Source organism: Sapajus apella, unplaced genomic scaffold (genome assembly GCF_009761245.1).
Source record: "Sapajus apella isolate SASKATOON/1434 unplaced genomic scaffold, GSC_monkey_1.0 scaffold112, whole genome shotgun sequence".
In the NCBI taxonomy this organism is placed as follows: domain Eukaryota; kingdom Metazoa; phylum Chordata; class Mammalia; order Primates; family Cebidae; genus Sapajus; species Sapajus apella.
Genome location: NW_022437052.1, coordinates 4,011,055 through 4,036,614, shown reverse-complemented (window position 1 = coordinate 4,036,614; position 25,560 = coordinate 4,011,055). Strand labels below are relative to the sequence as shown.

The 25,560-nt window shown below is 60.9% G+C and overlaps 1 protein-coding gene across 1 annotated transcript in view; it reads right to left on the bottom strand.

The window, feature by feature from the left end:
- MICALL2 (MICAL like 2) overlaps positions 1-20,993 on the bottom strand; it is a 24,218-nt gene extending 3,225 nt beyond the window's left edge. The window contains exons 1-13 of the mRNA XM_032259868.1: positions 20,680-20,993; positions 11,536-11,584; positions 9,771-9,912; positions 8,698-8,888; positions 7,855-7,958; positions 5,764-6,540; positions 3,652-3,920; positions 2,384-2,477; positions 1,744-1,904; positions 1,092-1,247; positions 545-609; positions 354-477; positions 155-245 (exon numbers count right to left, since the gene is read on the bottom strand). Of these exons, the coding sequence (XP_032115759.1) occupies positions 155-245; positions 354-477; positions 545-609; positions 1,092-1,247; positions 1,744-1,904; positions 2,384-2,477; positions 3,652-3,920; positions 5,764-6,540; positions 7,855-7,958; positions 8,698-8,888; positions 9,771-9,912; positions 11,536-11,584; positions 20,680-20,822 (2,366 nt within the window). The 5' untranslated portion in view covers positions 20,823-20,993. The remainder of the gene's footprint in view (positions 1-154; positions 246-353; positions 478-544; positions 610-1,091; positions 1,248-1,743; positions 1,905-2,383; positions 2,478-3,651; positions 3,921-5,763; positions 6,541-7,854; positions 7,959-8,697; positions 8,889-9,770; positions 9,913-11,535; positions 11,585-20,679) is intronic.
- Between the last annotated feature and the right edge of the window lie 4,567 nt (positions 20,994-25,560).

Below are 25,560 nucleotides of genomic sequence, written 5' to 3'. Positions count from 1 at the left end.
CACCCTGCCGCCCCGTCCCCCGTGTCTGAGGCCTCACCCTGCCGCCCTGTCCCCCGTGTCTGAGGCCTCACCCTGCCACCCCATCCCCAACTAGTCCATCAAGCCAGCAACGCGGGCCTGGCCTTCGAGGGGGGACCCGAGGCTGGGCTCTCACTTGTACATCAGCTCTGACTCCTGTCTCAGCAGAAGCTGCTTCTTGTGAATGAGCCAGAACCAGTCCACCATGAGGCCATCCTCAGTGTCATCTGGGGAGAGGAGCCAGCTGGGGCAGGGGGTCCACCAGGGTTCTCGGCCCCTGGCCCCAGGATGTCTATGGGAGTTAGGCTGCCCCAGGGCCAGGCCCAGGCACTGACCTCCCTCAGCCGCCCGCAGCCGCTTCTCCAGCTCCACACCACGGAGCTCCAGGGTGTCCAGCTGCCTTTCAATGTCCTGCAGCTGCCTCTGGATCTCCTCCGGGGGGAGGTAGTCAGGGTGCAGCTGGGGATGGAGGGATGGTGAGGACGCCGGAGGGCTGGGCCCTGCCCAGCTCCCCACTGCTACTCACCCTGACGGGGGAGGTCACCGTTTCACCAGGCGGAGCAAGAACATTGACCGAGCACAAAGGTCTCCCTGGAGAAGGGGCAGGGTGAGCCTCCAGGCCTTGGCCACCAGGGCCAACTCCACCAGGACACCACTTGGAAGGAGCCTGCCCTTGGCACAGCTGGCCCCAGCCCTGCCTCCCTATTGCCCCTCACACCCACTGGCTCCCCAGCTGCAGCCCCACAGACACATGAGTGGCCCACAGACCCATCCCCACTTTGCACCCTGCCCTCCTCCAGGTCAGCAACATCCCGCCACCCCAGTCCCTCACGCAGCCAGAAACAGACACCATTATGATCAGGTGTCTGTGACAAGGTGCTCTGAGGCAGGTGGGGTTTCTCTTCATGAGGGCGGGCCCGGGGCATGGGGCTGGGTCCTTCCTCCAGGCTTTTCCTCCATTCTAGGCTCTGTGAGCTCCTATGTATCCTCCAAAGCCCCAGCAGGCACTGCCTCCTCAGAGGAAGGCTCCCTTCACCCACACCCCAAACAGCAGCGGCATCTCTGGGGCTGACCTGGTTTGCCCTGAGGATGGGGTTTCTTCTCTTCCTCCTTCCAGCTCTGCACAGGGGCTTCCTGTCCAGGCGGCTCCAAATGGAGCCAGTTGTCAGAAATGTCGAGGCTGGCGGGGATGGCCAGTTTCCTGCGGTGGGGTGGGGAGGGGGACCTGGCTGCCCCCAGGTGGAGAGAAAGAGCCACGTGTCAGAACAGGGCTGCTGGGAGCCTGGGGTCTGTCCCAGCACAGCCCACAGCTCACTGGGTAGCCTGGCCCTCCCTGTGCCCTGGGCCTCACCGGCTGGCACCGCATTGGCCTCACAAGCCCTAAACCCACGTCCTGCCCAGCCTGACCATGTCCACCCAGGGGGCTGCTGGCTGCTCAAGGTCACACGGGAAGTGACACAAGAGCCGGACCTGGATCCGGGGCAGCTGTGAGTGCTAGGAACACACACACACACACACACACACACACCGAGATGTGTGCACACACATGCACCACATGCGTGAACACATGCACACAAGCCTTCCCAGGACCACCAGCTCCTCTGGCTGACCAGGCCCCTCCTCACACACTCTGGGAGGCGGCACTACAGGTCCAGCCCTGGGACCCCCACCCAAGGGGGAGGGCCAGCTGGGCACCTGGGGCCCCTGGGGCCCATCCAGCAGTACCTAGGAGGCTGGGTCCTGGGCTGGCTGGGCTTGGCGTCCTGTCAGGCCTCACGGGGGTCAGGGTGATGTGCACGCTCCCCATGAAGCTGCTGGAGACCTTCCTGGGGGCCTCCCCTGCCCTCGGCTCTGCCAGGGCGTGTGGCTCCTTGGGCTTCAGAGTCCTGGGAAGAAGGCAGGAGGTCGGAACCTGAACCCCTAGTCCCAGGCCTGGCCCAGCTGGAGGGGCTCCCAGGCCATGTGCAGACCAGCCCAAGGGAGCAGGAGGCCTTCTGAGCAAACGCCACGTCCCAGCCCACCAACTACACCTGCTGGACTCTCCTGCAATCGCGGGTGTGTCCACCGCCACCTGCTGTGGTGTGAGCAAAACTCCAGGTATGAGCTCAGGGCCCCACGGGACCCACACATGGGGAGACTCCATCCTAGCTGCAGACATGCTGTGTGAACACACACGTGTGCTGCAGTGCCCAGGTACGACACGCAGCACAGCTGCCCCCAAACCAGGGACAGCGGACCCCGTGTCTGCTACTCACGGGGAGGTGCGTCCATCCCTAGACGGGCGTGTCAATTGGTCGGTTACATAATCACTGCAATTATTAAGCACCTATGGGGTACTGGGGGGCCAGCCCCGCCCGCCCCTAACCTCTCAGCTCGGTTTCTCCCGTCCACGGGCTTCAGGTTCGCTCTCCACCCTGCCGGCCCATCCTCCTTGCCTTCCTGGCGGCTGGTGCTCAGGTCTGGGTGAGAGGCAAGGGGTCGGGGCGTAAGGAAGGAGTGCTGGGAATGGGGTGTCTGTAGGGATGGCTGTGCCTCCCCCTGCCATCTTCCCACAGCCACTCCATCCTCAGACACCCACACTGCCAGCTGGCCAGTAGGCATCAGGAGCACAGGGCAGGGAGTCAGGGGAGGGGGCTCCCAGCTGGGCCTCCCCTGCTGTGTCCCTGGGGGAATCTCTCCCCATCTCTGGACCTCAACTTCCACTTCTGCCAAATGGTTGGGAACATGGCAGGATGAGCCCCATGGACTCTGATCCTCTGCCTGTGCAGGAGGAACAGCTGAGCCACAGCTGCCCGTCTGCAGGCTTTCCTGGCTCCTGGGTCCTGTCCAGCAGGCACATGTGTGAACCCAGGTCTAGCAGGACCCAGGGTGTGGCTTTAAGAATGAGAACTCAGCCGAAGGGAAGGATCTGGAAAAACCTTTTACAGCCCAGCGTGTTCTCTGAGCCCAGCTAGATAAAGCCACTGGAAACTCTAAGATTCCCCTGAGGTGCCTAGAAAAAAGCTAGCTCCCCATTCCCAAAAACACGTGAGGCCATGAAACAGGACTGTTTCAGGCTGGGGAGGCACCAGAGCTCTCAGGGCACATGGTGCCATCACCAGGACACCAGTGGGGGGGATGGGGCACAAGGCACCATCACCAGGACACCAGCGGGAGGGTCAAGGCGTAGGGCGCCTTCACTGAAACACCACCATGGGGATGGGACCCAGGGTGCCATCTCTGGTATGTGGTGACAGAGTGCTGTAGCAACAGTGCAGCCTTGTCAAAGCAACTGGCAGGAGACCCCACAGACCACCGCAAAGCCAGGCCACTGCGACCCGCCAGGTGTCACCGCCAAACTAAGCTGAGCAGGGCACTGTAGGTATCAGCAGGGCATGTGGATGGGGAGGGCTGGGCAACAGTGCCCAGCAAACAGCATAGCCCTCAGGACGCTTGCAGCCACCACACAGAGAGAGCGCCAGGACCCCAGGAGGCTGTGCAGGTGTCAAGGAGAACAGAGTCAGAGACGGAGAGGAAGATGGTGGGGCTAGCAGTGAAACCACACACTGCAGAGTTCAGCCAGGAGAGAGTCCCAGAGCTTCGGCCCCAGTGGCCTCCTGCACCCCAGCCCACCTGCACTAAGGGGGTGCTTACCCTTTGCCATCGGGGCCTCTGGCTTCAGCCTGGAGCCAGAACCCACCCTGCTGACCCCCGAGGATTCAGCCAAGCTCCTCCTGCCTGCTAAGGGCAATGCAGGCGCCCGAGCGGAGCTTCCCATGCTCAGGGGGGCTGGCGGTTCCATCCTCGAAGTGGGGCCAAGGGGTTGGGGAGATGCGGACTGTGACGGCTTGGCAAAGGGACTTGCTTGTGGCGCTTCAATTTTAGGCTGAGAACTGGGAGCAGGGGCGGTGGCTGGGGAGGACCTGTAAGTAAAAGAGCCCATATCAGGCATAGCTGGATCCAGGTGCCCTCCCGCCATCACCTCAGGCTGCCCCTCTGCCTCCCCAGCAGCCTGCTCCCAATGCCCTCTGGACAGAGTCCCACCATCACCCCAGGCCACCCTCCACCTCCCACCATTGCCCCAGGTTGCCTCTCTGACTCCCCTACCACTGACCCAGGCTGCCCTCTGCCTCCCTGAAGCTTGCTCGGAATGCGCAGCCTCCAAACGCAGGATGAAACACCCTGGCAAGGGATGGCCCACAGACACCCACTTCTGACATGAGTACACGCTGGGGCTGATTTTACCCTCCTGTGAAATCTGGTGTTGGCTGAGATTAAAATATCTAACCCCTAAACACACCCTATACTCAGGCTGGGAGCACCTGGGGCTTTGTCAGAACCTGGGCCGGCCTAGGCTGCCAGGTTCAGTTGTATGTGACAGTCTCTGCAGCCCGCCAGACACAAGGCCTCTGTGCCTTCCTGCCTTTCCTCAGGCACACACCAGGAGTGAGGCTGCCAGAGCCTGGGGTGGGGGCACCATGCACCCCCCCCCAAGCCTGAGGCAGCACCTCCATGTTCCCAACCCCCTCACCAACCAGTTCCCCTCTCCCCTTCCCCGACCAGGGTGGCTTCCCCAGAGGAGCTGGGCTCCACCCAGCCACACACACCCCTCTCCCACCACCCAGGAAGCACTCCCTGGACCCCCCCACACACACTCATCCTCAGCCCCTAGGATGCCCTGGACACCCCCAGTGCCAGGAGGGGCAGAGAGAACTAGCTCTCCTCCCGCCTGTGACCACTCTGAAGATTCTGGGCACCCACTGCTGCAGGGCAGGGCAGGCGGCAGTTCTGAGTGGGGGACCCTGCACCCACCATATGGGGCAGCAAACGCTGTTGTCAGCCACACTGCAATGAGCTCCTCACTTGCTTCGTCACTGTACTTGGTTGAATGGTGACCCCTAAAATTCACATCCCCTGGGAAGCTCAGAGATGGACCTTATCTGTAAACGGTCTTTGCAGCTGTGATCCCATTAAGATGCACTCACACTGGGTTAGGGTGGACCCTAGTCCAGTGACCAGTGTCCTTAGGAGAGACAGGAGGGAAGACAGACAGAGAGAAGGCCACGTGGAGACGGAGCAGAGACTGGAGGGAGGCAGCCACAAGCCAAGAACACCCAAGGCTGCTGGGAGCTGCAAGAGACAAGGACAGGTCCTCCCCTAGTGCCCTGTGAGGGGGCTCGGCCCTACCCATGCCTCAACATTGGACTTCTGGCCTGTAGAGCTGTGAGGAGTAGATTTCTGCTGTGTAAGCCGCCCAGTGCGGGGGTCTTTGGAAACTGACGCAGCACCCCCTCTAATTGTCCGCATCCTCTGCCCAGGGTCCAGGCACAGGCAGGCACGGAGACCAGGCATGGAAGGTCGGAGCCCAGCTGGACTCAATCAGACAAGGTGATGCTCAGACCAGCCAGTGTAGGTCCTGTTCACAAACTGCCCCTGCATCCGTGAACTGGGTGTAGGGTCTTTGGGTTCCACGGGAGTGCTGCACGGTGGGCCCTGGAGTGGCAGTGCCACCGTTCCCCACCCTGAGCATGTGCAGACAGCAGCTTTTCCACAATAACTCATCTTCCACTGCCCCGACCACAGGCACTGCCGCCCCGACTCCTCCCCATTCCCCAAAGGAGGAAACCGGGGCTGGGGGAAGTGCCGTCCCCAAGGTCACGCAGCAAGGGAGGGGCAGCACCCCCAACCCCTCTGGCCTCCCAGGGCCTTGCTGGCTGGTGCATAGAGGCCGCACCCCTGGGGTCCCTCAGTCCCTGAGCCACCCACCTGCCAGGCGCTGGAGCACCAGCCTCTTCCAGTGCCTTCCTGAGAAAGCTCCGCGCCTGCTCCTTGCTGCTGTCCCTGGATGGAGCAAGCGACGATGGAGCGGGACCCCTGCCAGCAAGGCCGGTGGGGGGGTTCACTGCTGGTGTCTGGAAGAACTTATTCCGGGCCTGCTGGGTCCTCGAGGCCGACAGGGTCCAGGCTGGGGGGTCCACCGGTGCTGCAGACATGGAGCTTGAACCAAGCATGGTTTGAGAGGCTGCCATTCGGGGGGTTTCCCCACCCTGAGGTGTGGCCGGGTGAGGGTCTGGGGCACTCGGGGGCACAGTGGGATGGGAGGTGGCCATGGCTGTGCGCTGGGCAGCTGATGACCAGCCCATCGGGGAGCTGTTGGTCACACGAGTGTGGACTTTGCCCTCCGTGGGCGTGGGGGCCAGGTGGCTCTCAGAGGGCCTGGCCAGGCTCCTCATGTGGACAGGCGCGGCGCTGGTGGCTAAAGGGTTGGGTGCAGCCGGAACAGAAGCCCTGGGAGGCGGGTTCTGCACAGCAGGCTCCCGGGCTGGTGGTGCGGCCATGGGCGTGTTCACCTCCTGGGCCTTCTGCAGGGAACAGGGGGTTCTGGAATCTACAGGCATGACCCCTGACCGTCTGGGGGCCAGACCTGGCAACTTGGGGCTTGCAGAGGCAGCCTCAGGGTGGTGGCTGGTGCAGACAAAGGCGCCCAGTTCTCCTGTAGCCCTGTAGGCCCCCGAGTGCAGCGTGCAGGAACACTGCTTGCACCTGGGGAAGAAAGTCACAGGAGCCTGGCTCAGCACCCACCCGCCTGCTCTGCCCTGCCTTCACCACGAGATCCCAAAGGCAGGCATTGCAGACTCCTGTGTCCACTGGCAAGGTCGCTGATTCATTCAACAGGCACCTCCTCTCAGGCTCAGAATCACTTGAGTCACAGGCCCCACTGAAAACCTCGTTTGGGGTGCAGACCCCAGAGGGTGCTCCTGCACACCAGCAGACATGCACATGCAGGCCACCCTGGGCCCCACTTTGGGACCCACCCACCCCAGCCTCTCAGAGTAGGGGATGGAACTAGGAGGGACCAACCCACCCTAGCCTTGCAGACCTGGGGACAGAAGTAGGGGGAACAGCATTTGTCCTCTAGGAGCCCTGACCCGGGGTGCAGGGAGGGGCTGGGGATGGCCACTGAGTCAAACACCCCAGTGGGAAGGGCAGAGGCACAGGAGGGAGACTGAGGTAGTGTGTGGAAGAACAGCCAGAAAGGCATCTCCTAGGGGGTGCTGGAGGACACTGGAGCTTAGTGAGAGGCGTCAGGCCCTGGGTGTCTGGGAACAGCAGAGCATCTTCGGCTAAAGCAACAGAAGGGGAGAAGGGGGAAGGTGGAGGAGCGAGAGGAAGAAGAGCTGTAGAGGAGGAGAGGTAGGAGGGGGAGGATGGAGGAGAGGAGGGTAAGGAGGAAGAGGAGAATGGGGAGGAGAATAAGGAGGGGAAGGGGGGAGAGGAGGAAGAAGAGGAGGAGGGGAAGGAAAGTGAGGGAGAGAAAGTGAAGGAGGGGGAGGGGGGAGAGGAGAGGAAGGAGAGTAAGAGGGGGGAAGAGGAGGGGGAGAAGAAGGGAGAGGAGGGAGGAGGGGAAGGAAAGCGAGGGGGAGAAAGGGAAGGAGGGGGAGAGGAGGGAGAGAAGGGGGAGGAGGGGGGAGAGGAGGAAGAGGAGGAAGAGGAGGGGCAGGGGAGGAGGGGGAGGATGGGGAGGAGGAGGGGGAAGAAAGTGAGGGAGAAAAGGAGAGAAGGGGGAGGAAGGAGAGGGGGAGGAGGGGTAGGGGAGGAGAGAGATAAGGGAGGATGGGGAGGAGGAGGAGGGAGAGGAGAAAGAGGAGGGGAAGGAAAGTGAGGGGAAGGGGAGAGGACGGGGATGGGAAGCGGGGGAGGAAAGCAATGGGGAGAAAAGAGGGAAAGAAAGGGGAGGAGGGGAGGGGAGGCGGGGGAAGAGAAGGGGAGGATGTGGCCAGGTGGGAGTGGACAGAAGCCATGGGAGGGTTCTGGGAGGGGCGGTGCACACTCGTGTGCAGTTGGAGGCGGCCCCACCTGAAGCAGCTGCGATGGTAGAGCCTCCCGTCCGCCAGGTGCCGCTGCACCAGGTGCACGTGCATGCCGCAGACCCCACAGGTGCTGCTGACTGATGCCTGGCCCTGCGGAAGAGACCAGCACCTCTCTGAGTGGCCGCCCACCCAGACCTCCCTCCTGGCAGCAACCTACAGGCAGCCAAAGAGCCCATCTTACAGCCAGAAAACGGGCAGGGAGAGGGGCCAGCAGGCTGCCATTGCGGCTCACGCCTGCGCAGCTTCTAGCCCAGCCATGGGGAGGGAGCTGGGGCCTGATGCTAGTGGTCCTTTGATGGGGGTGGGGGCCAGGGGACAGATTCCAGGCCTCTTGCCCCATCTAGGGGCATGGATCCCATCCAATTCCCATCATCCTGGGAGCCTGAAGTGGTGGTCCAGGGGCAGCTGGGGGTGCCCATCACCAGCCATTCCCCTATGGTCTTCCACCCCAACTCCACTTCTGAGAAGTGGGAGTTGCCTGGGTTCACTCTGCAAAGTCAGCCTGGGGTACAGGGCATACCCCAGCAACCCTTCTCTCCCCGAGAGGGAGGCAGCCTGGGCCCATCTAGGTTCAAGTTCTGTTCCACCTTTGCGCCCTCCTTGGACTCAGTTTACCCATCTGTACAAAGTGGGGTCACAAACCCTGGCTTGACAGGGCCCCAGAAAGCCAGTCCTGGTGGCTCTTGCTAAGACCAAGCCCTGTGCTGGGGAAGCGGCACCCCCTACCTCTAGGTCCCATGGCTTAGGAGCTCCACCTAGTCCCACGGCCCCCGCTGCACCCGCAGGTGGAAAACCCAGGGAACCAGGGGAGGGTGGGTTGGGAGCTTACAGTCTTGGAGGGCGGGCCCTCTGTGCCCCCATTCCTCCTCTGGACCACAGAGTTTGTCTGGGCTGGAGACAGTGGAGGCTTCCGGGCTGGGGCGGGTGAGGGCAGCTTGGCCGAGTGGGCTGGAGTCTTCTTCCCTGACGGCTCCTCCTCGGAGTCCTCCGAGGCCCTCTTGATGCCTGCCATGCCCCCAACTGGCAGGAAACAAGCAGGGGTCGGGAGGGTCTTAGCCCTGGCTATGAAAGGGTCCCTCCGGAGGTTCCAGTGCCCAGCACAGGCCTTGGTGCCCGGGGACGGGGGGTACCTGGGGGGCCAGGACTGGGAAGAGGCAGCCCCAAGGACACATTTTTCCCGGCGTAGCCCCGGGCTGGCCCCCACCCCTCCCCTCCCCACTCAGAGCCCCAGCTGGAGTGAGGGAAAAGGGACTTTTCAGCTTCTCCAGCAGGCGGAGCAGGCCCTGTGCCCAGAATGACTCCGGGGATTTCTAAAGCCTAGAAGAGGAATGTGGGGGCAGGGACGGGGAGCTGAGCTCTGCACACACAAAGGCTGGGCCTGTCCCTCTCCTGCCCAATTCTGTCCGGGGACCCCACCCTGCCAGGCCAGCCCAGCTTCCATAGGGTCCAAAATCATGATAGATGAAGGCAGGGCTGGGAGCCATCCTGGTTGGCCAAGCCACCCCTGTGGGCACAGAAACTCAGAGGTCCAGATGGGCAAACTGAGGCCCAGCAAGGGGTGAAGTGGCAGGGGCTGCTGGTGCACCTGCGCCTCAGGGAAGCAGTAGGGGCGGCTCAGCCTGCTGTGGGCAGGGGCCTGCATGAGCTGGGGCTTAGTGTCGCCTGCAACAGGACGAGGGCCCCAGCCCCTCTCAGTGAAGACACAGCGTGGGGCTTTGCATAGAGACCCCAGCAAGGCCTCTTGCTGCTTCACAGCCAGTGCACAGCCCCGGTGCCCACACCGGTGGCCATTCGGAGGGGGGCTGGGCATGGACCCCAAGAGGTCCACAGGCCCAGGAGCCCTGAGGGTGTGGGGGGCCAGTCCTGGTCCTGCCTGGCTGGGTGGACACAGCAGAGACTCACTGGGGGAGCGGCCGTGGAAGTAGTTGTAGTACTGGGACACGTAGGTCAGGATGCTCAGCCGGTCGGGCACCTTCAGGGCCACCATGTCCTCGGCATCCAGCAAGGCCGGGATGCCCAGGTGCTCCTCCGCCACACGGAAGGCCTGCGGGAGGCAGGAGGGGGTGAGCGGGGCAGCTGGGAGTCCCCTCCTTCTCCACCAGGGCCCAGCTCACCTCAACTCAAAGACACAGGCTTGAAGCCCAAAGAGGCGTGGGTTCAAGGCCGGAGCTGGGCTCTGCTCTCGTGGCCTCCCAGCCTCGGCTTACCCATCGGTGCAGTAGGGGTCACGGTCCCAACCGCACAGGACTGAGGTCGCCAAGCCAGTGGGCGCTCGAGGCCCTGCCCAGGAGAAACCTCAGGGGACCTGCCGTTTGCCAGGAGAATCACAAGCCCCACGCAACACAGACTTATTGGATCTTTGAGCAGCTTACCCCCAGGGCAGGGCTGACACCAACAGACTGCTAAGCCCTTCCCGGGGCCAGAAGGGGACACAAAGGCAGCCATGTTCTGGGGTCCCAGGCAACAGGTGGGGGACACGGGAGGCTAAGACAGGGACACAAGACCCCTGCGCTGTCCAGCCCAGCAGCTGCTGGCCATGCATGTCTGTAAGCAAGGGCAATGTGGCTGGCACGGCCGAAGAGCTGACCTTGTTTATTTATTTATTTTCCTTTTTTTTTTTTAAAGATGGGGTTTCACCGTGTTGGTCAGGCTGGTCTTGAACTCCCAACCTCAGGTGATCCGCCTGCCTTGGCCTCCAAAGTGCTTGGATTACAGGTGTGAGCCACCATGCCCGGCTTATTTATTTATTATTATTTATGGAGACAGAGTCTCACTCTGTTGCCCAGGCTGAAGTGCAGTCTTGGCTCACTGCAACTGCCACCTTTCAGGTTCAGGCGATTCTCCTGCCTCAGCCTCCTGAGTAACTGGGATTACAGGTGCAAGCCACCATGTTCAGCTAATTTTGTATTTTTAGTGGAAATGAGGTTTCACCGTGAACTTGTAATTTTAGTTCATTTTAATTAGGTTAAAGTTTACATTTAAATTGTCCCTGTTCTGAACAGGGCAGTGCTGGCTGGGCAGGTCTGACAGTGTCCTCAGTGTTGACTGCTGTCCCTGCTGAAGGCCAGCTCCAGGGGCAAAGGCATGGGCCAGGCCTGCCTGGCATAGCACAGGACATGCCTTCAGGGCCAGAGGTGAGTACCAGTGCCTCCACCCACAAGGGAGTGTGGCGCTTATTCTGAGGCAGGGAAACTAAGGCTGCATGCAGGGAAGGGCCCAGAAGCTGGGGAGGGCAAGACAGGACTGGAATCCAGGCAGGGCTGGGGGGCAGGTCCCATGTGGTGAGGGTGGCAGCTGGTCCACCCAGAACCCACCCACAGCCCCCCACAGCCACCCACAGACCTTTGCTCAGCCTGGGGCAGGCTGGGCTGAGTTCCCGCAGTGAAGTAGGGTCCACAGCCACCTCCTGCCACCTTGTTCCCCAACTGAGGAAAAGGGGATCAGTAAGTCCTGGGCTACAAGAAGCTATTTCTAGAAGGCTAGGGCCAGCCAGACCAGGACTGGCTGCAGGGCTGGTCGGGGTGCCCCCACTTCCCGGCCAGGAAGGTGCAGGGCCTGGGGGTCCCTTGGTCCCTCGGACATGGGTGGGGCTTGGGGCGGGTCAGCTTAGCCAGCTGTGAGGCCCAGGCTGGGAAGGCAGGATGAGGGCCAGTGGGGGAGCACTCACCAGTTTATTGTTTTCATAAATGTTTTCCTTCTTGAGAGCATTGAAGTTTCTGGAAAATGAAAACATGGTGTCCAAAGCAGCTCAGAGTCCTTAAAGCAAGGGACTGAAGAGCCTCAGCGGTCATCTTGCCCAAACAGGGAAACTGAGGCCAGGAGGGGGGCTGTGAAGGAATGAGGTCGCACAGGGAACACAGGCACAGGCCAGGGCTCCCGGCCCTGCTCCGGCCATGGTGATGCTGCCGGGATGGCGGTGCGGCCCCCTCTGGCCCCCCAGGCACCAGACGGCCCCAGATTTACCTCCTGTGTCCTGGACAGGCCGCCCCTCACCAGTGCTCCTGCCACAATCAGAGGTGGCAGGAAGCAGGCCCGGGAGGCGAGGTTGCCAGATCAGGGCAACCCAGCACAGCTCAGCTCAGAGGGAGCTCGTCCCATCACAACGCTCAGTGACCAGGTGGGTCGCAGAGGCCCAATGTCCCCGGAGGACCACAGGGAATGGACGAGAGAGGCTCCTGAGGCAGGGGACAGCGCCATACGCAGAGAGGGTGGCCACGCTGCCCCCAAGGGCAGGACAGGCCCTGGAACCGCCTTGTCCCACCTGTCATCACTTCCGTTGACCCTGAGATGAAGGGTGGCCTTCTCAGTTCTTCACAAATACCAACCTAAGGTTCACACTCGACCTGTGGAGCAGGTGCTGGTTATGTCCGCATCTCACAGACAGAGAGGCTCAGGGACCTGCCCGAGGTCACACAGCAGGGAGATAGCAGTCAAGGCCACCGAGGTTAGACGCTTCCCTCTTTGGGTGGTGGAGTGGCCTTCCTAGGTACTCAGCAGGGGCCCAGCCTCACTGGGATGCAAGGGTCTCAGAAGTTCCCAAGGTGAGGTCCCCGGCCAGCCTGGACAGCAGGGCCCTCCTGGGGATGCCAAGAGGACAGTCCCACATGACCTCCAGGCTGGTCCTGGGACTTCCTCATGGGCACCTTGGGAAGATGCCCTGGGCAGAAAACATACCTAGATCCCACACAGGAGGCCCCAGCCCAGCCCCAGGCCTCCCACAAAAACTGCCAGGCTCCCAGCATGGCCTGCGGCTTCTGGGAGGGTTGGTTAAATAGAGTTCTGGAAGCTGGGTACAGTGGCTCACGCCTGTAGTCCCAGCTACTCAGGAGGCCAAGGCAGAAGGATTGCTTGAGCCCAGGAATTCCAGATCGGCCTGGGCAACACAGTGAGACCCCGTCTCAAAACAAAATATATAGTGATCATGACTCGTGTGTCCACATTGCTGCCTGTGGGGTCCTGGACAGCAGCTGCTGCCACATCAGCGTGAACTGGACTGTTCTAGAAGCTTCCTGGCCCCACAGAGGGAGCTGGAGCTGCAAGCTGTGTCCTACCTCCCCCAGGCATGCCCTCTCTTCTCGTAGGGCCTCAGTGTCTCTGTCTGGGAAGACAACCACAGCTTCTGGCGGTGAATCTGACGGCCGTGGCTGCAGCAAACAGGAAGGCCGGGCGGGTCTCAAACGGAGAAGAAGGGGTCGAGACCTCTGTGGCCATGTGGCCTGGGTGGCCTAGCTCTAAGCCCAGCCTGCACAGCCCTTGCCCAGCCTTGACTCCCATAACAACACTCCAAGGCCGGACTGTGAGCCCATTTCACAGATGGGGAAACTGAGGCCGGGTGGAAGCCACACGGTGGGGCAGGGGGAGTGGGGAGGGTGCTGCAGGTGGCCCACCTCCTCCTTAGGAAGCCTCCAGCCCTGCCACCCATCAATCTGCTGTGCTCCGTGGGAGCCCTCCACCGTTTCCAGCTTGGACCACCTCCCAGTAACAGGTTCCAGATGACAGGACCGCCCCTCTGCACAGGCAGAGCTACTGCGCACAGGACAAGAGGATGCACAGATTTCTCTCCAGGTGGACGGATGACAAGGAGCCCCCTCCCTGGGCTCAGTGGCAGGGAAAGGGGTTTTCGCCTCCTTGGGCCTGGGCCAATGCCTCTGTCTGCCTGGGCTTGTCCCCAGATAGGGTGTGACCCAAGGGCACATGGGTGGCTGTCTATGCCCAACTCCCCGGAGACTCTGCAGACATGCTGGGCCTCATCCTCAGCCTCCAGGGCTCAGGAGCCGGCTCTCCTGCCCTCTCTCTCTGTCCCCAGCCCTTTGAAAGCTCAAGCTCTTCTGCAGACGTTCCCTGGGGTCACTGACCAAATGGCAGTGTCCCCAGAAAGAATGCCCCGGTGGCTGGGAGGGAGTGTTGCAAGTTCTGTTTTTCTCTAAATGAGAAGGAGGCCATCTGCTCCCGCATTGGCTTCTATCCACCCCAGGGTCCGGCAGTGGCTCTGTCCAGTGGGTTTCCCTGTAGGGCCATTTCACCCCCGGACCCAGATTGAGGCTCTCAGAGCTCCAGGTAGATCAGGGACCCCAGGCCTTCCCGACGCGTCGGAGCCAGTCCTCATGATGCACAGGTCTGGGCTCGTGCTCAAGGACTGCAGCCTCAGGACCAGGTCCAAGCTGCATCCCAGGTATTTGGGGCCTCCTTAACTGGGCTGTACCACCCTGGCCAGTCCCACAGCCACCACTCATCCTGCCGCAAGCTCCTTCCCCAGCTGCCAGCCCTCCAGCCTCCAGACCATGGCTCCACGCCCCCAGTGCAGAAAACCTTTTCCCATGCTCTGCCCAAGGCACCTGCCAGGCCCTCCTCAGAAGCACCTCACAGTTCCCAAGCTCACTCCCCCGGGGACCCTGAGCAGCTGAGCTCAGAGGCCCAACGACACTGGCAGAAATCGCCGGCCAGAACCGTTTCACACGGCCCAACAAGATTGACAGGTAGAGACCCCACTCATTTCTCCAGGAGCCCCCCTAAAAAATGACACCTTGGCGCCCTAACCTCCAGTTCCCCCATGTGACCTTAACTGGAGACAGGCTCTCTATGAAAGTAAGATAATTCATTTTGTTTCCTTTGGAGATAACAGAATTCAAACCAGTTCTTTCGCAGGGAGCCCTGGATCCGTGACTGGTATCCTCACAAAAGGGAAATTTTGGCCGGGCGCGGTGGCTCAAGCCTGTAATCCCAGCACTTTGGGAGGCCGAGGCGGGTGGATCACGAGGTCAGGAGATCGAGACCATCCTGGTCAACATGGTGAAACCCCGTCTCTACTAAAAATACAAAACATTAGCTGGGCATGGTGGCGCATGCCTGTAATCCCAGCTACTGAGGAGGTTGAGGCAGGAGAATTGCCTGAACCCAGGAGGTGGAGGTTGCAGTGGGCCGAGATCGCGACATTGCACTCCAGCCTGGGTAACAAGAGTGAAACTCCATCTCAAAAAAAAAAAAAAATGGGGAAATTTGGCTACAGACGCACACTGAGAGGGAAGAGGGTGTGAAGGCATAGTGCGAAGACAGCCCTTCCAGCCAAGGAGAGAGGCCGGGAAGACCATCCCTCCAGCCTCAGAGAGCCCAGCCCTCCCCACGCCTCCATCCAGGACTTTGGTTTATGGAACCGAGGGAGGTCACTTTCTGTTGCTGAAGCTTTTCGAGGGCAGCTTGAGCAGATGGACACCTCTGGCCTTGTCAGACAAAAATGCATCAGCTCCCCCACAACTCAGCAGGTGAGATGGCCAGAACAGGGACGCGGCCCCAGCCACCGTCACAAACCTGCAGGCTGATGGGCTGAGACCCAGTGCCCTCTGGAGTTTAACCTCCTCTTACCTGAAGCCTCAGAATTAAAATCAGGTATGCCAAGGGCCAGCTCTGAGGCACGAACCATGGGGTCAAGCACACAGTCGTTGCCCTATGAATGCCTGTGATGCATTTGCTTTGCACTTGGGGAGTGAGATTTCTATTCACCAAGTCTGCGTCAGTCACAAGATTCACCCTGAGCAACTCTCCACTGTGCGTGCCCCTGCCCAGCCATGCCTGCCCCCCCCACCCCTCTAACCCACCCATGGCCATCAACTTCAGCCTGTGGAGTCCAGCCAGCCTCTGTCCCGGCGCCTCTGGGGAGGGGTTCTTGGGAATGTATAACCCCCTCCAAATTCCCGGGTGGCTGACTTCACACTGTTTATTTCCTGGAACAAGAGGCAGCCATGGAGTACAGGGGGCGGGGATGGGGGGGTGGGGGCAGGGCTTGGAATGAAAGGAGCCCCTCCAAGGCACATCCAGCACATAGGAGAGAATCCCATGGAGAAGGGGAGCAGAGGGAGTGGGGATAAGCAGGCAGACGGACAGACAGAACTGGAGACAAAGACGAAGACCCCGGCGGAGATGGTGGAGGGAGGTCCAAGAGAGACGGACCAGACGGCACAAGGGATGGAGCAAACTTCAGAGACTCGAGGACGTGGCCAGGGAGAGCTCAGAAGAGGGGCAGGTGGGCAGGGGGGCAATGACAACTGGGGCAGAGGAGGCCCCAGAGCCCCCACCTTGCACCTCTGGAAGGAAGTGTGGGGCCCTGGACAGTTGCCCTGCAGTAGGTGGACAGGCGGGCCCTCCCACACCCGTCCTGGAGGGTTCTGGCCAGTGGCGGCCGCAGGGGTCTGGCTACAGGCCCTGGGGCAGGAACAGAAGGCCTCTGTCCACAAGCAGCTTCCTGCTGACCCAGCCCTGAGTGGGAGGGGAGGTCAGCCCACCCTCGGCTCTGGCACAGGATTCGAGGGCGCTGCCTGGGAGCCTCTCGGTGGGGGCCGCTGCATGAGTCTCTCCCCTGGCCTCTGACAATGGGAGTGTCTCTGGGAGCCCTGCCACCCTTGGGAGCCACCGCCTGAGGACTCCATGGCCCACACAGTGGCCACCTCAGCCACCCCCACTTCCTGGCCCAGCCCTGCGGGGGCCTCCAGAGCTGCCAGGACCAGGAGAAAGTTCAAGGGACCCTGCCCTGGCACAGAGGGTGCAGCAGAGACCCAAATCACGACACCCTCCCCGGGCCTGGACACAAGTCCGACAAATGCCCCCAGTCACGACCCCCAAGAAAGAGGCCAGCAATGTTCCCCCACCCACCAGACAGCTTCCTGTGCCACGCACAATGCCTGCTGTCTCTCTAGCCCTGCTCTCTCCCAGCCCAGACAGGCTGTGCCCCCTGTCCCATCTGCCCGAGGGCTGTGCCTGGAGACCGCCTGAGCCCAGGAGTAAGGAGCCAGCCCATGGCAGAGTCCCTCTGGCCCAACAGGCTGACTGCCAGAGGGAGGCAGGGTGGGAAGCGGGGCTGTTTGTTCTGGGTGGTTTCTGAGCTCACCTGGCTGCCTGGCTGCCCTGTGTCACCAGTATGGAAACAGTGCCTGGGGGCGCCCTGAGGCCTGGCTGCAGAGGACCCACAGCCACAAGGTGGGCAGACATGGGCAGGCTGACCTGGCAGGGGACCCATCTACCCTGCCACCTCCTGGTGAGTGTGGCTGGGTGATCCTGTTTCCTGGCTGTAAAGCGGAGATTCACGAACACTTCTCTGTGCCTGTGGCGCTCCCCAATGTGGTCACACGTGGCTTAAGGAGCCGAGACGCAGTACACATGAACGCCTGGATCCCAGCCCCCTCCACCCGCGGTCGGCGTGGCTCAAGGAGCAGGAACACAATACACATGAACACCTGGAGCCCCGCCCCCTCCACCCGGGGTCAGCAAGGCAGAGACAGAACCAGGAGCCCGAGTGCCCCACCTGGCTGGCCTGGTGCCCGAGCTTATTCCTTCACAGCTGCTTTCCCCTGAGGGCCAAGCGGAAACACGCTCTGCGTGCAGCAGGAAGGACTAAGGCCAGACAAAGGGAAGGACTTCCTGGTAGCAGAACTAGAGACACAGAGACAGGACGTCCACCCTTCTGCTGCCAAACGGTCTTCACTGGAAGGAGAGGGGAACAGGGTGGCAGGGGTGGGGGCCTCACGCAGAGTCTGACCTCAGAGCTGCCTTGAGAGGACAGCAACTCTCTGCCTGTCCTTCACAAGTGTTTCCTCCCTTCCTGAAAACTATTGGGGACAGGAGGGACAGCCAAGGGCTCTATGAGGAGACCCCACCACCCCAGCCATCACCTCACCCAGAGGCATAGCAAGGAGCAGAGGCTGAGGGCATGGGATCAGGGTGATGAAGGCACAGAGGCAGGCATGACTGAAGAGCCAGTGGCCAGGCACAGCGGCGGCTCACACCTGTAATCCCAGCACTTCGGGAGGCTGAAGCAGGAGGATCGCTTGAGGCCAGGAGTTCAAGGCCAGTCTGGGCAATATAACCAGATCCCATCTCAATTAAAAAAAAGAAAGAAACAATATGCTGAATAGGCCAGGCTGGTTCATACCAGTAATCCCAGCATTTTCGGAGGCTGAAGCCAGCAGGAGGTCGAGACCAGCCTGGCCAACATGTGGAAACCCCACCTTTACTAAAAATACAAAAATTAGCCAGGTGTGGTGGCAGGCGCCTGCAATCCCAGCTACTCAGGAGGCTGAAGCAGGAGAATCACTTGAAGCTGCGAGGCGGAGGTTGCAGTGAGCCAAGATCATGCCACCGCACTCCAGCCTGGGTGACAGAGCAAGACTCCATCTCAAATAAATAAATAAAATGAAAAACAAGAAAATTAGCCCGGCATGGTCCCAGCTACTCAGGAGGCTGAGGTGGGAGGACTGCTTGAGCCCAAGTGTTCATGGATGCAGTGAGCTATGACAGCCCCACTGCACTCCAGCCTGGGTGACAGTGAGACTCCAACTCTGGAATAAAAGCCAAGGGCCCATGCATCCAGACGAGCGTGTGTCCCCACACGTAGGTGCACACCTGCCCCCCATGACACTCCTGGTTTCCTATCAGCCAGGGTCTGCAGAGGTCCCCGCCCCCAACACCCATGGAAATCTATGCAGCTCCCTCCTGCTGCTGTAACAGGTTTCCAAACCCTGAGGCTGAAAACACCAGGAACTTGTTCTCTCACGGCTCTGGAAGCCAGACTCCAACATCAAGGTGTGGGCTGGACCTTGCTGCCTAAGGGGGCTCTCGGGGAGGGTTCTTCCTGCCTCTCCCAGCTCCAGACGCCCTTGGTTTATGGCTTCACCTCTCTGATCTCTGCCTCCAAGGGCACATAGCCTTTTTTCTGTTCTTTGGCACATGGCCACCTACCAAGCTCCTACCATATCTACTGAGCCCCAACTGAAGAGCCCTTATCTGGGGAGCTCCAACCATGTGCTGGTATCTGTCGAGCCCAGCTCCAGGCACTGGGGATGCAGCAGTGAACAAAACAGAGCCCCCACCCTCTAGCGCTGACAGTCCAGTGGGGACAGACAGACAAGAACCAAGTCAGCCATAGCTCAGGCAACTGCACACCCACACAGAGCTGGGGCACAGGCCTCCTCTCTGCCAGCCTTCTTCCTGTTCTGGCCTCTGCGCTCTCAGGAGCCACCCTGAGCTTTTATTCATGCACCTGTTCCCTGTCTGTTTCTGTGACCAGAACATCACTCCCTGCATCTGGAGGCCAAGGGGAGCTGGCACAGGACTCAGTGCTGGGTACAGAGCAGGTACTCAATAACTGTCAGTGTACCAAGGAGATCCACAATGCCCACTGTGCCAGCGCACATACACGCATGTGAACCTGTGCTCACCCCTGGGCAGTATGCAGCAGGCCAGCCGCACACAGGCACACCTCAGCCAGCAGGGAGTAGAGGGACGCTCCCTAGAACCAGAGGGCCCCAAATCTCCGGCGACACCGGTGGTCCTTGAAGCTGGTGGCCAGCAGCCAGTGGCTGTCTCTCCCCACACCTGAAGGCTTTTTAGGCTGGCCCCAGCTTGGATGCCTGGGCTCAGCCACCAGCCAGCCTCATCCAGGACCCTGCATCCCTGGGGGTGGGGTCTTGGCCTGCCTTCCTCTCCATTTCGAGGCCTCCTCCCAGTCTCCAGGTCCCTGGCCCTCCCCTTCAAAGCTCAGCTTCAGGCTCTCTGTGTGGAAACATGTGCCATGCCCAGCGTCTTCTGCCTGCAAAGGCAACAGAGGCACATTCCTGGCGAGGGAGAGCAAGTGGTGCCCAGATGCCACATGGAGGCCCCCAGTGGCTCCACGAATGCATATCACAATGTCAGGGCAGGGGCCAAGGCTGTTGCCCAAGACCCCAGCTTCCTCCAGAGAATGAGGCTGACACAACAGTCTCCAGGGGTACAGGGGAGGAGCCCAGGCTCTGCAAAACGGCTGGGGCTATGTGACCTGAGCAAGGGCCTCAGAACCCTCCTCTTGGACTGGGTTCTCTGGTCTGCACAGCTGCGGCCTGACAGAGGCCGTCATCCGTAGGTGCTCCCTGTGGCTCCTCCCAGCCCCCAGGCCTCCCTGCCAAACACACACCACCCCAGCCCCACTCCAGCCTCCACCTCTCAGGACAATGCTTTGTCCAGAAGGTGCCTGGGCTGCAGCTGGCCTTTGAGGGCCTCCTTCCTGAGCCTCTGGACCCCAGTCCCGACACACAGATCTCTGTTCCATCAAGTCTGGCCCCAGTCATTCAGCCAGAGTGTTTGCTGAGAGAATAACTGATGGAGCAGGTCCAGGCTCGGCCAAGATTCAGCAACAGGCAGGGCCAGCTGCCCAGCTACACATGCCAAGACCCTCCAGGGGGGAGATGGCCTAGTCCCCATCCCCTGCCACCTCCTGCTGCTCCCAGAGATGGGTGCTGTTCTCCATCTCAGCCCATATCCCCCAGAGCCTCGGAGGCCTGGCCAGCAGCAGTACCTGGGGTCTAGGGACTTCCTGCCCTGCACTGGCCACTCCCCGACAGTGGCCCTGGCTGCATCCCCCCAGGAGCCTGGACAGCATGGGGGAGGGGCAGTGCCCACGAGAGAAGCCTCTAGGGGCCCCAGGGCACTGAGGGCCTCGGAGGGCCCAGAGAGGCAGCTCTGTTGGTTTTTCCCAGGGACACTGAGGGGGATTGGGCTGCAGCCAGGGCCCAAAAGCCGCCCTGAGTCACGGCTGACTCAGCCGGCGGGCGGCAGATGTCAAGGCTCTGGCCCAGCTGCATTGGGTGTCCGGGCACACTGAGACCACTGGGGGCAGCCTTGGGGGAAGGGGCTGCACGGTGGGCTGTGCCTGGCGCCGGGCTCTGCCCAGCCCCACGCCTCTGCTCCTCATCCCGGAGCCCGGAGCAGCCCAGGCCTCAGTTTCCCCGCCCATCTCGGCGCACGGCCGGACTGCAGAGGGGTCAAAGGGCGCCGGGCGGGACTCACTCACATGAGGTCGGGCCGGTGGCGGTGCAGGATGGCGCAGAAGGCAAGGCCGTCGCGGAACGAGGTAGTCATGTTGCAGATGTTCACGTCGCGGTAGCCCTCGCACTGCTGCCGGCACCACTGCTGCAGCGCCCTGATGGCCGCCATGCCCACGGCGCGCCCGCCGTGCTGCGGTACCACCCTCCGACGCCTTCCCGCGGCTGCGCCGCGCCCGCCCGGCTGGTGGGACAGACACTGGGACCGCTGCCTCACCGTCAGAGCCGCGGCGCCGAGCCGGAGCTGAGCCGGACTGACTGCGACGACCGGCGGGTCCAGAAGCGAAGCCGAGCCGGCCCCGCCCCCGCGGGCCCCGCCTCCCGGTGGGCCCCGCCTCCTGGTAGGCCCCGCCCCCGCCCGCCAGGTCCTGTCTCCTGAAAGGTCCCGTCACGCCGCTCGGCCCCGACATAGACTCCCGCCCAGGTAGGCCCCACCTCCGGACAGCCCCGCCTCCCAGCCTCCAGGTCCTGCCTCCTGACAGGCCCCGCCCCATCCTCCAAGTTTTGCCTCCTGATAGACCCCTTCCCCACGCCTCCCGGGCCCGGCACGAGCTGCCGCTCGTGGCAGGTCCCGCCTCCTGACAAGTCCCACCCCCAACGCCGCCAGGTCCCTCCCCAGATAGGCCCTGCCCCCACACCGCCGGGTCCCCACTAAGGCCCAGGCCCCTCGGTGGCCCCGGGACGCCGCTGCAGGCCCAGACCCCCCAATAGGGGAAGGGGCGCGGGCTACCTGCGGAGGCCTCCGGATTTTTTCACAGCCCCACCTCCCACCACCTGCCATGGAGAAGAGGCAAGAAAGGCCGGTTGACGAATGAGGAAACTGAGACTCGAACAGCCCTGCACTATTTGGGGCCTCTGCCCTGGGCAGCCCGGCCTCCCAGGGAGCAGGAGGTGCCTTGTGTCTCAGGGTTTTCAAAGGACGTTCGCATCTGGTTTCTCTTTACAGGCCAGTACATGCCAGCCGGATTTCCCAACAAGGGAGAGGTGAAGGCTGGGCATTGCCAGAAGAGAAACTGAGGCCAGAAAGGGGGCCATGGAGCCGCAGTTGCACAGCTGGCCTGTGGGGGAGGGAATCCTCACTCAAGGCTTTTCTTCTGGGGGCCTGTAGGCAGGATCTGTTCCTGGGGCAGGAGATTCCTCAGGGTGACTTGCAGGGTGGTTCCCAACTTTCCACTTTGAGCTGTGACACAATAAATAAGGAAAGTCCCTCTGGTGGAGCCCTAAATTATCCCAGGCTGGCCCCTGCCCCCATTCTCCCTGGGGAACCTAGTCTGAGGCCCCAGGGACTGGATGAGGCCGGAATCACTGACACCAGCCATGTAAGGGAGGCCTACCCTGCTGGCTGTGGGGCCGGGCTTGTCCAGGCAGGGCCTGCAGGAAGGAAAGTGTTTCACCGAAGTAGTCCCAGGCAAGGAGTCAGGGCAGCTTCTCTGTGCTCCTGAGATCTTCCAACCCAAGCCACTGGTGCTATTCCAGCTCTTTTCTGAGGCTGGTGCCTGGTGAGACATTGTAGTCTGCTGGCTGTCTAAGTGTCAGTGAGGCCTTGGTGTAGGTGGTGAGCTCCCCATCACTGGGGGCATGCAAGCAGCTGCTAGGCAGAGAGCCCCTGTGGCCTGGGATTGTGGCTGGCCCTGACCTGCAGATGGCAGGGGAGACTGAGCGGGCACAGCCGGAGCCAGGTTTTCTTGACTCCCAGGGCAGCGGCTAAGAGAACCGAAAAAGCTGGAAAAGAAGGAAGAGCTCAAGAAGCAGTGGTTGTTGGGGGGGGGGGGGGGGGGGGGCAGGGGGGACACAGGGATGGACAGGCGCTAGGACCCAGCTCCTTCAGGAGTGGCGTAGGAGGCGGCCTGAGTTTCACTTTTTTTTTTTAAGCGCCACACCTCTCCTCACCCCGGGTTTCACTTTTATCATGAACTTTTACTGCTGCACACTTAAAAGCCATCCCACTGGTCACCCCGTGGCCCATCCTGCGTGGCCTCCTCTGGCACCAGTGAGCTGGGAGACAGCATTAGTGGCATTTCCCCACCAGCACCTCACACAGCACGTCCCTCCAGGAGCCCCAAAACCAGGAGCCAGGACACCCCCAAACAACCCCCTTCTCCCCACTGCCCATGGCTGCCACCCTTCCATCCAGACCTGTCATCCTGCCTCTGCCCACAGGGCCGCCTCCTGCCCCTCCAGCCACCACAATCCACCCTTCCCAGCAGCCTGAGGAATATTTCTAGAAGGCTGACCAAGCCCTTCCCCTGCCGGGAGCCTCCCAGGCCATCCTGTGAATAAAGTCCAGGTTGCTTATCAGACCTCCCTCATGCTTATCATGCTGCATCTCCCCAGCCACACCCTGCCACGCTCACCCTAGAGCTTCGAGCCCACGCTGGCCCCCAGCACCCGCCCCTCATCCTCATTCTCCAAGACCCCACTCTGGGGCCCCTCAGAGCCACCAAAGGCTCTTGGGGCCCACACTGCTCCCCCATTGGTCCTGGGGTCCCCATCTGTGCATCCCAGGACTGCCATGTGGACTCGTGTCTGCACACACCTCCCCCAGTGGGAACCCACCACCTTCCAGCCTCACCTGGAAACTGCCTTCCCTCTCGGGTCAGTTTCCTCATCTGCAAAGTGACATTATAGCCTCCTTCCACCAAGGGTTACCCCACGGCCAGGCACACAGTAGGCACACAATAAATGGAGCATCATGTGCTCATGGGTGGCGGGGGGGATCAGGTAAGAGCAGTATAAGCTCAACAGACTCCAGGATGGGGGCCCAGACATCAGGCCGGCCCTTTAGAAATCATGATGACCTTAGCCTGAGACCAACAGAGAGAGAGAGAGAGAGAGAAGAAAGAGAAAGACAAGAGAGACAGAGAAAGAGGGGAGAGAGTGGAGAAAGAGAGAGGAGAAAGAAAGGCTGGGGGTAGAGAGAGAAGAGATAGAGCAAGAGCCTCCATAGGAAAGACCATGAGAACTGAGGACTGGAGGCTAAGTAGGAAAATCACTTTGCTGGAAAAGAAGGGGAAAGGGCAGAGGGAACAGGAGTTGCAAAGGCCGTGTCAGGAGGGAAGACTCAAAGGTAGGCTGGTGTCACTGGTGCAGAAGACTGGGAGGAGGGTGTGGGGGCTGCGAAAGGAAGTGGGGCAGGCAACAGGGCCCAGTCAGGCCCCTACTCCAGCCTCTCCCACCAATTTCCACATCTACATTCTCATTTGATACTTACAGCCACCATTTAAAAGTGGCTCTGGGCCAAGAGAAGTGGCTCACACCTGTAATCCCAGCATTTTGGGAGGCCGAGGCAGGAGGATCACCTGAGGTCAGGAGTTCGGGACCAGCCTGGCCAACATGGCAAAACCCTGTCTCTACTAAAAATACCAAAATTAGCCAGGTGTTGTGGCACATGCCTGTAATCCCAGCTACTTGGGAGGCTGAGGTGAGAGAATCACTAGAACCTGGGAGGTGAAGGTCTCAGTGAGCTGAGATTGCACCAGTGCACTGCAGCCTGAGTGACAGAATGAGACTCTGTCTCAAAAAAAAAAAAAAAAAAAGCTGGCTGTGGGCCAAGCGTGGTGGCTCATGCCTGTAGTCCTAGCTACTCAGGAGGCTGAGGCAGGAGACTCGCTTGAGAACAGGAGGTCGAGGCTGCAGTAAGCTGTGATTACACCAGTGTACTTCAGCCTGGGCAACAGAGAGAGACATTCTCCCTCTAACTGTGTGTGTGTGTGTGTACACACACATATATATGGGTATGGGTTGGCTGTGGGTTTAAAACCCAACATTGGCTGGGTTCACAGGCTGAAGTGAGAGGTTTGCTTGAGGCTAGGAGTTCAAGACCAGCCTGGGCAACATGGCAAGACCCCACCTCTACAAAAAATACAAAAAAAATTAGTTGGGTGTGGTGGTGCACACCTGTAGTCCCAGCTATCTGGGAAAGTGAGGCGGGAGGATTGACTGAGACTGAGAGGTTGAGGCTGCAGTGAGCTGTGATCATGCCACTGCACTCCAGCCTGGGTGACAGAGCGAGACCCTATCTTACTCTTTATCATCTACAAAATAAGTGGCTGTATCCATTCTGCAGCTCAAAAAACTGAGGTTCCGAGAAAGGAGGAGAGGCGAGGCGAGGGGAGGAGAGGGAGGGGATAAGGTCCCCCCCCCGATCAGCCTGCCCTCTCAGGCAGCAGCCCTGTCTGACACCAGATGAGGTCCAAGAGAAGGTCAGCCCAGTTGATGTCCTGTCCGAGTGGTCACCCCGGGCCAGGGGCAGGACTTCCAAGCCAGACAACCTGTTTCCCCACTTCCTGCCTCCACATGTTCTGACCCCCTCAAAGACGATAGAGGCAGGGAGAAAGGGGTCTCTCAGCCCATCAGGGTGGCAGGGCCTGTGCTGGGGACCCAGGGATGGCCTGACCTGAGGCATCGGTCATTTTAGTCCAAAACGTCCACCTCGGTTTGCATTAGCTTAGCTCCTGGAGGACACGCTGGCTGCTGGGTCCCCAGAAGGGGCTGCAGAGGTGGGGACCCAGGCACCACACCTGGACTTATTAGGGGCCGACTCCTTCCACCAATGGATTTAACCCTGAACATCATCTGACCAAGGCTGCTGGGCCAACCTGGAACAGAATCGGCTCCTTGAGTCTGGGAGGCAGAGGTGGAGACACCAGGATGGCCGGAACGTGGAGGGCGTGAAAGAACCAAGGGAGGTGTCCTGGCCAAGTGGTGTTTCCCACGGGACTTCTCAGAGCCTTCATCGCTGATATATACCTCCACTCTCCCAGGGAGTGGCCACACTGCACAGTGGTTCCCAAACTGACTTGCCTACAGGACTCTTGTGGACAGTTGTGGGGGATCACGTTGACCCCACT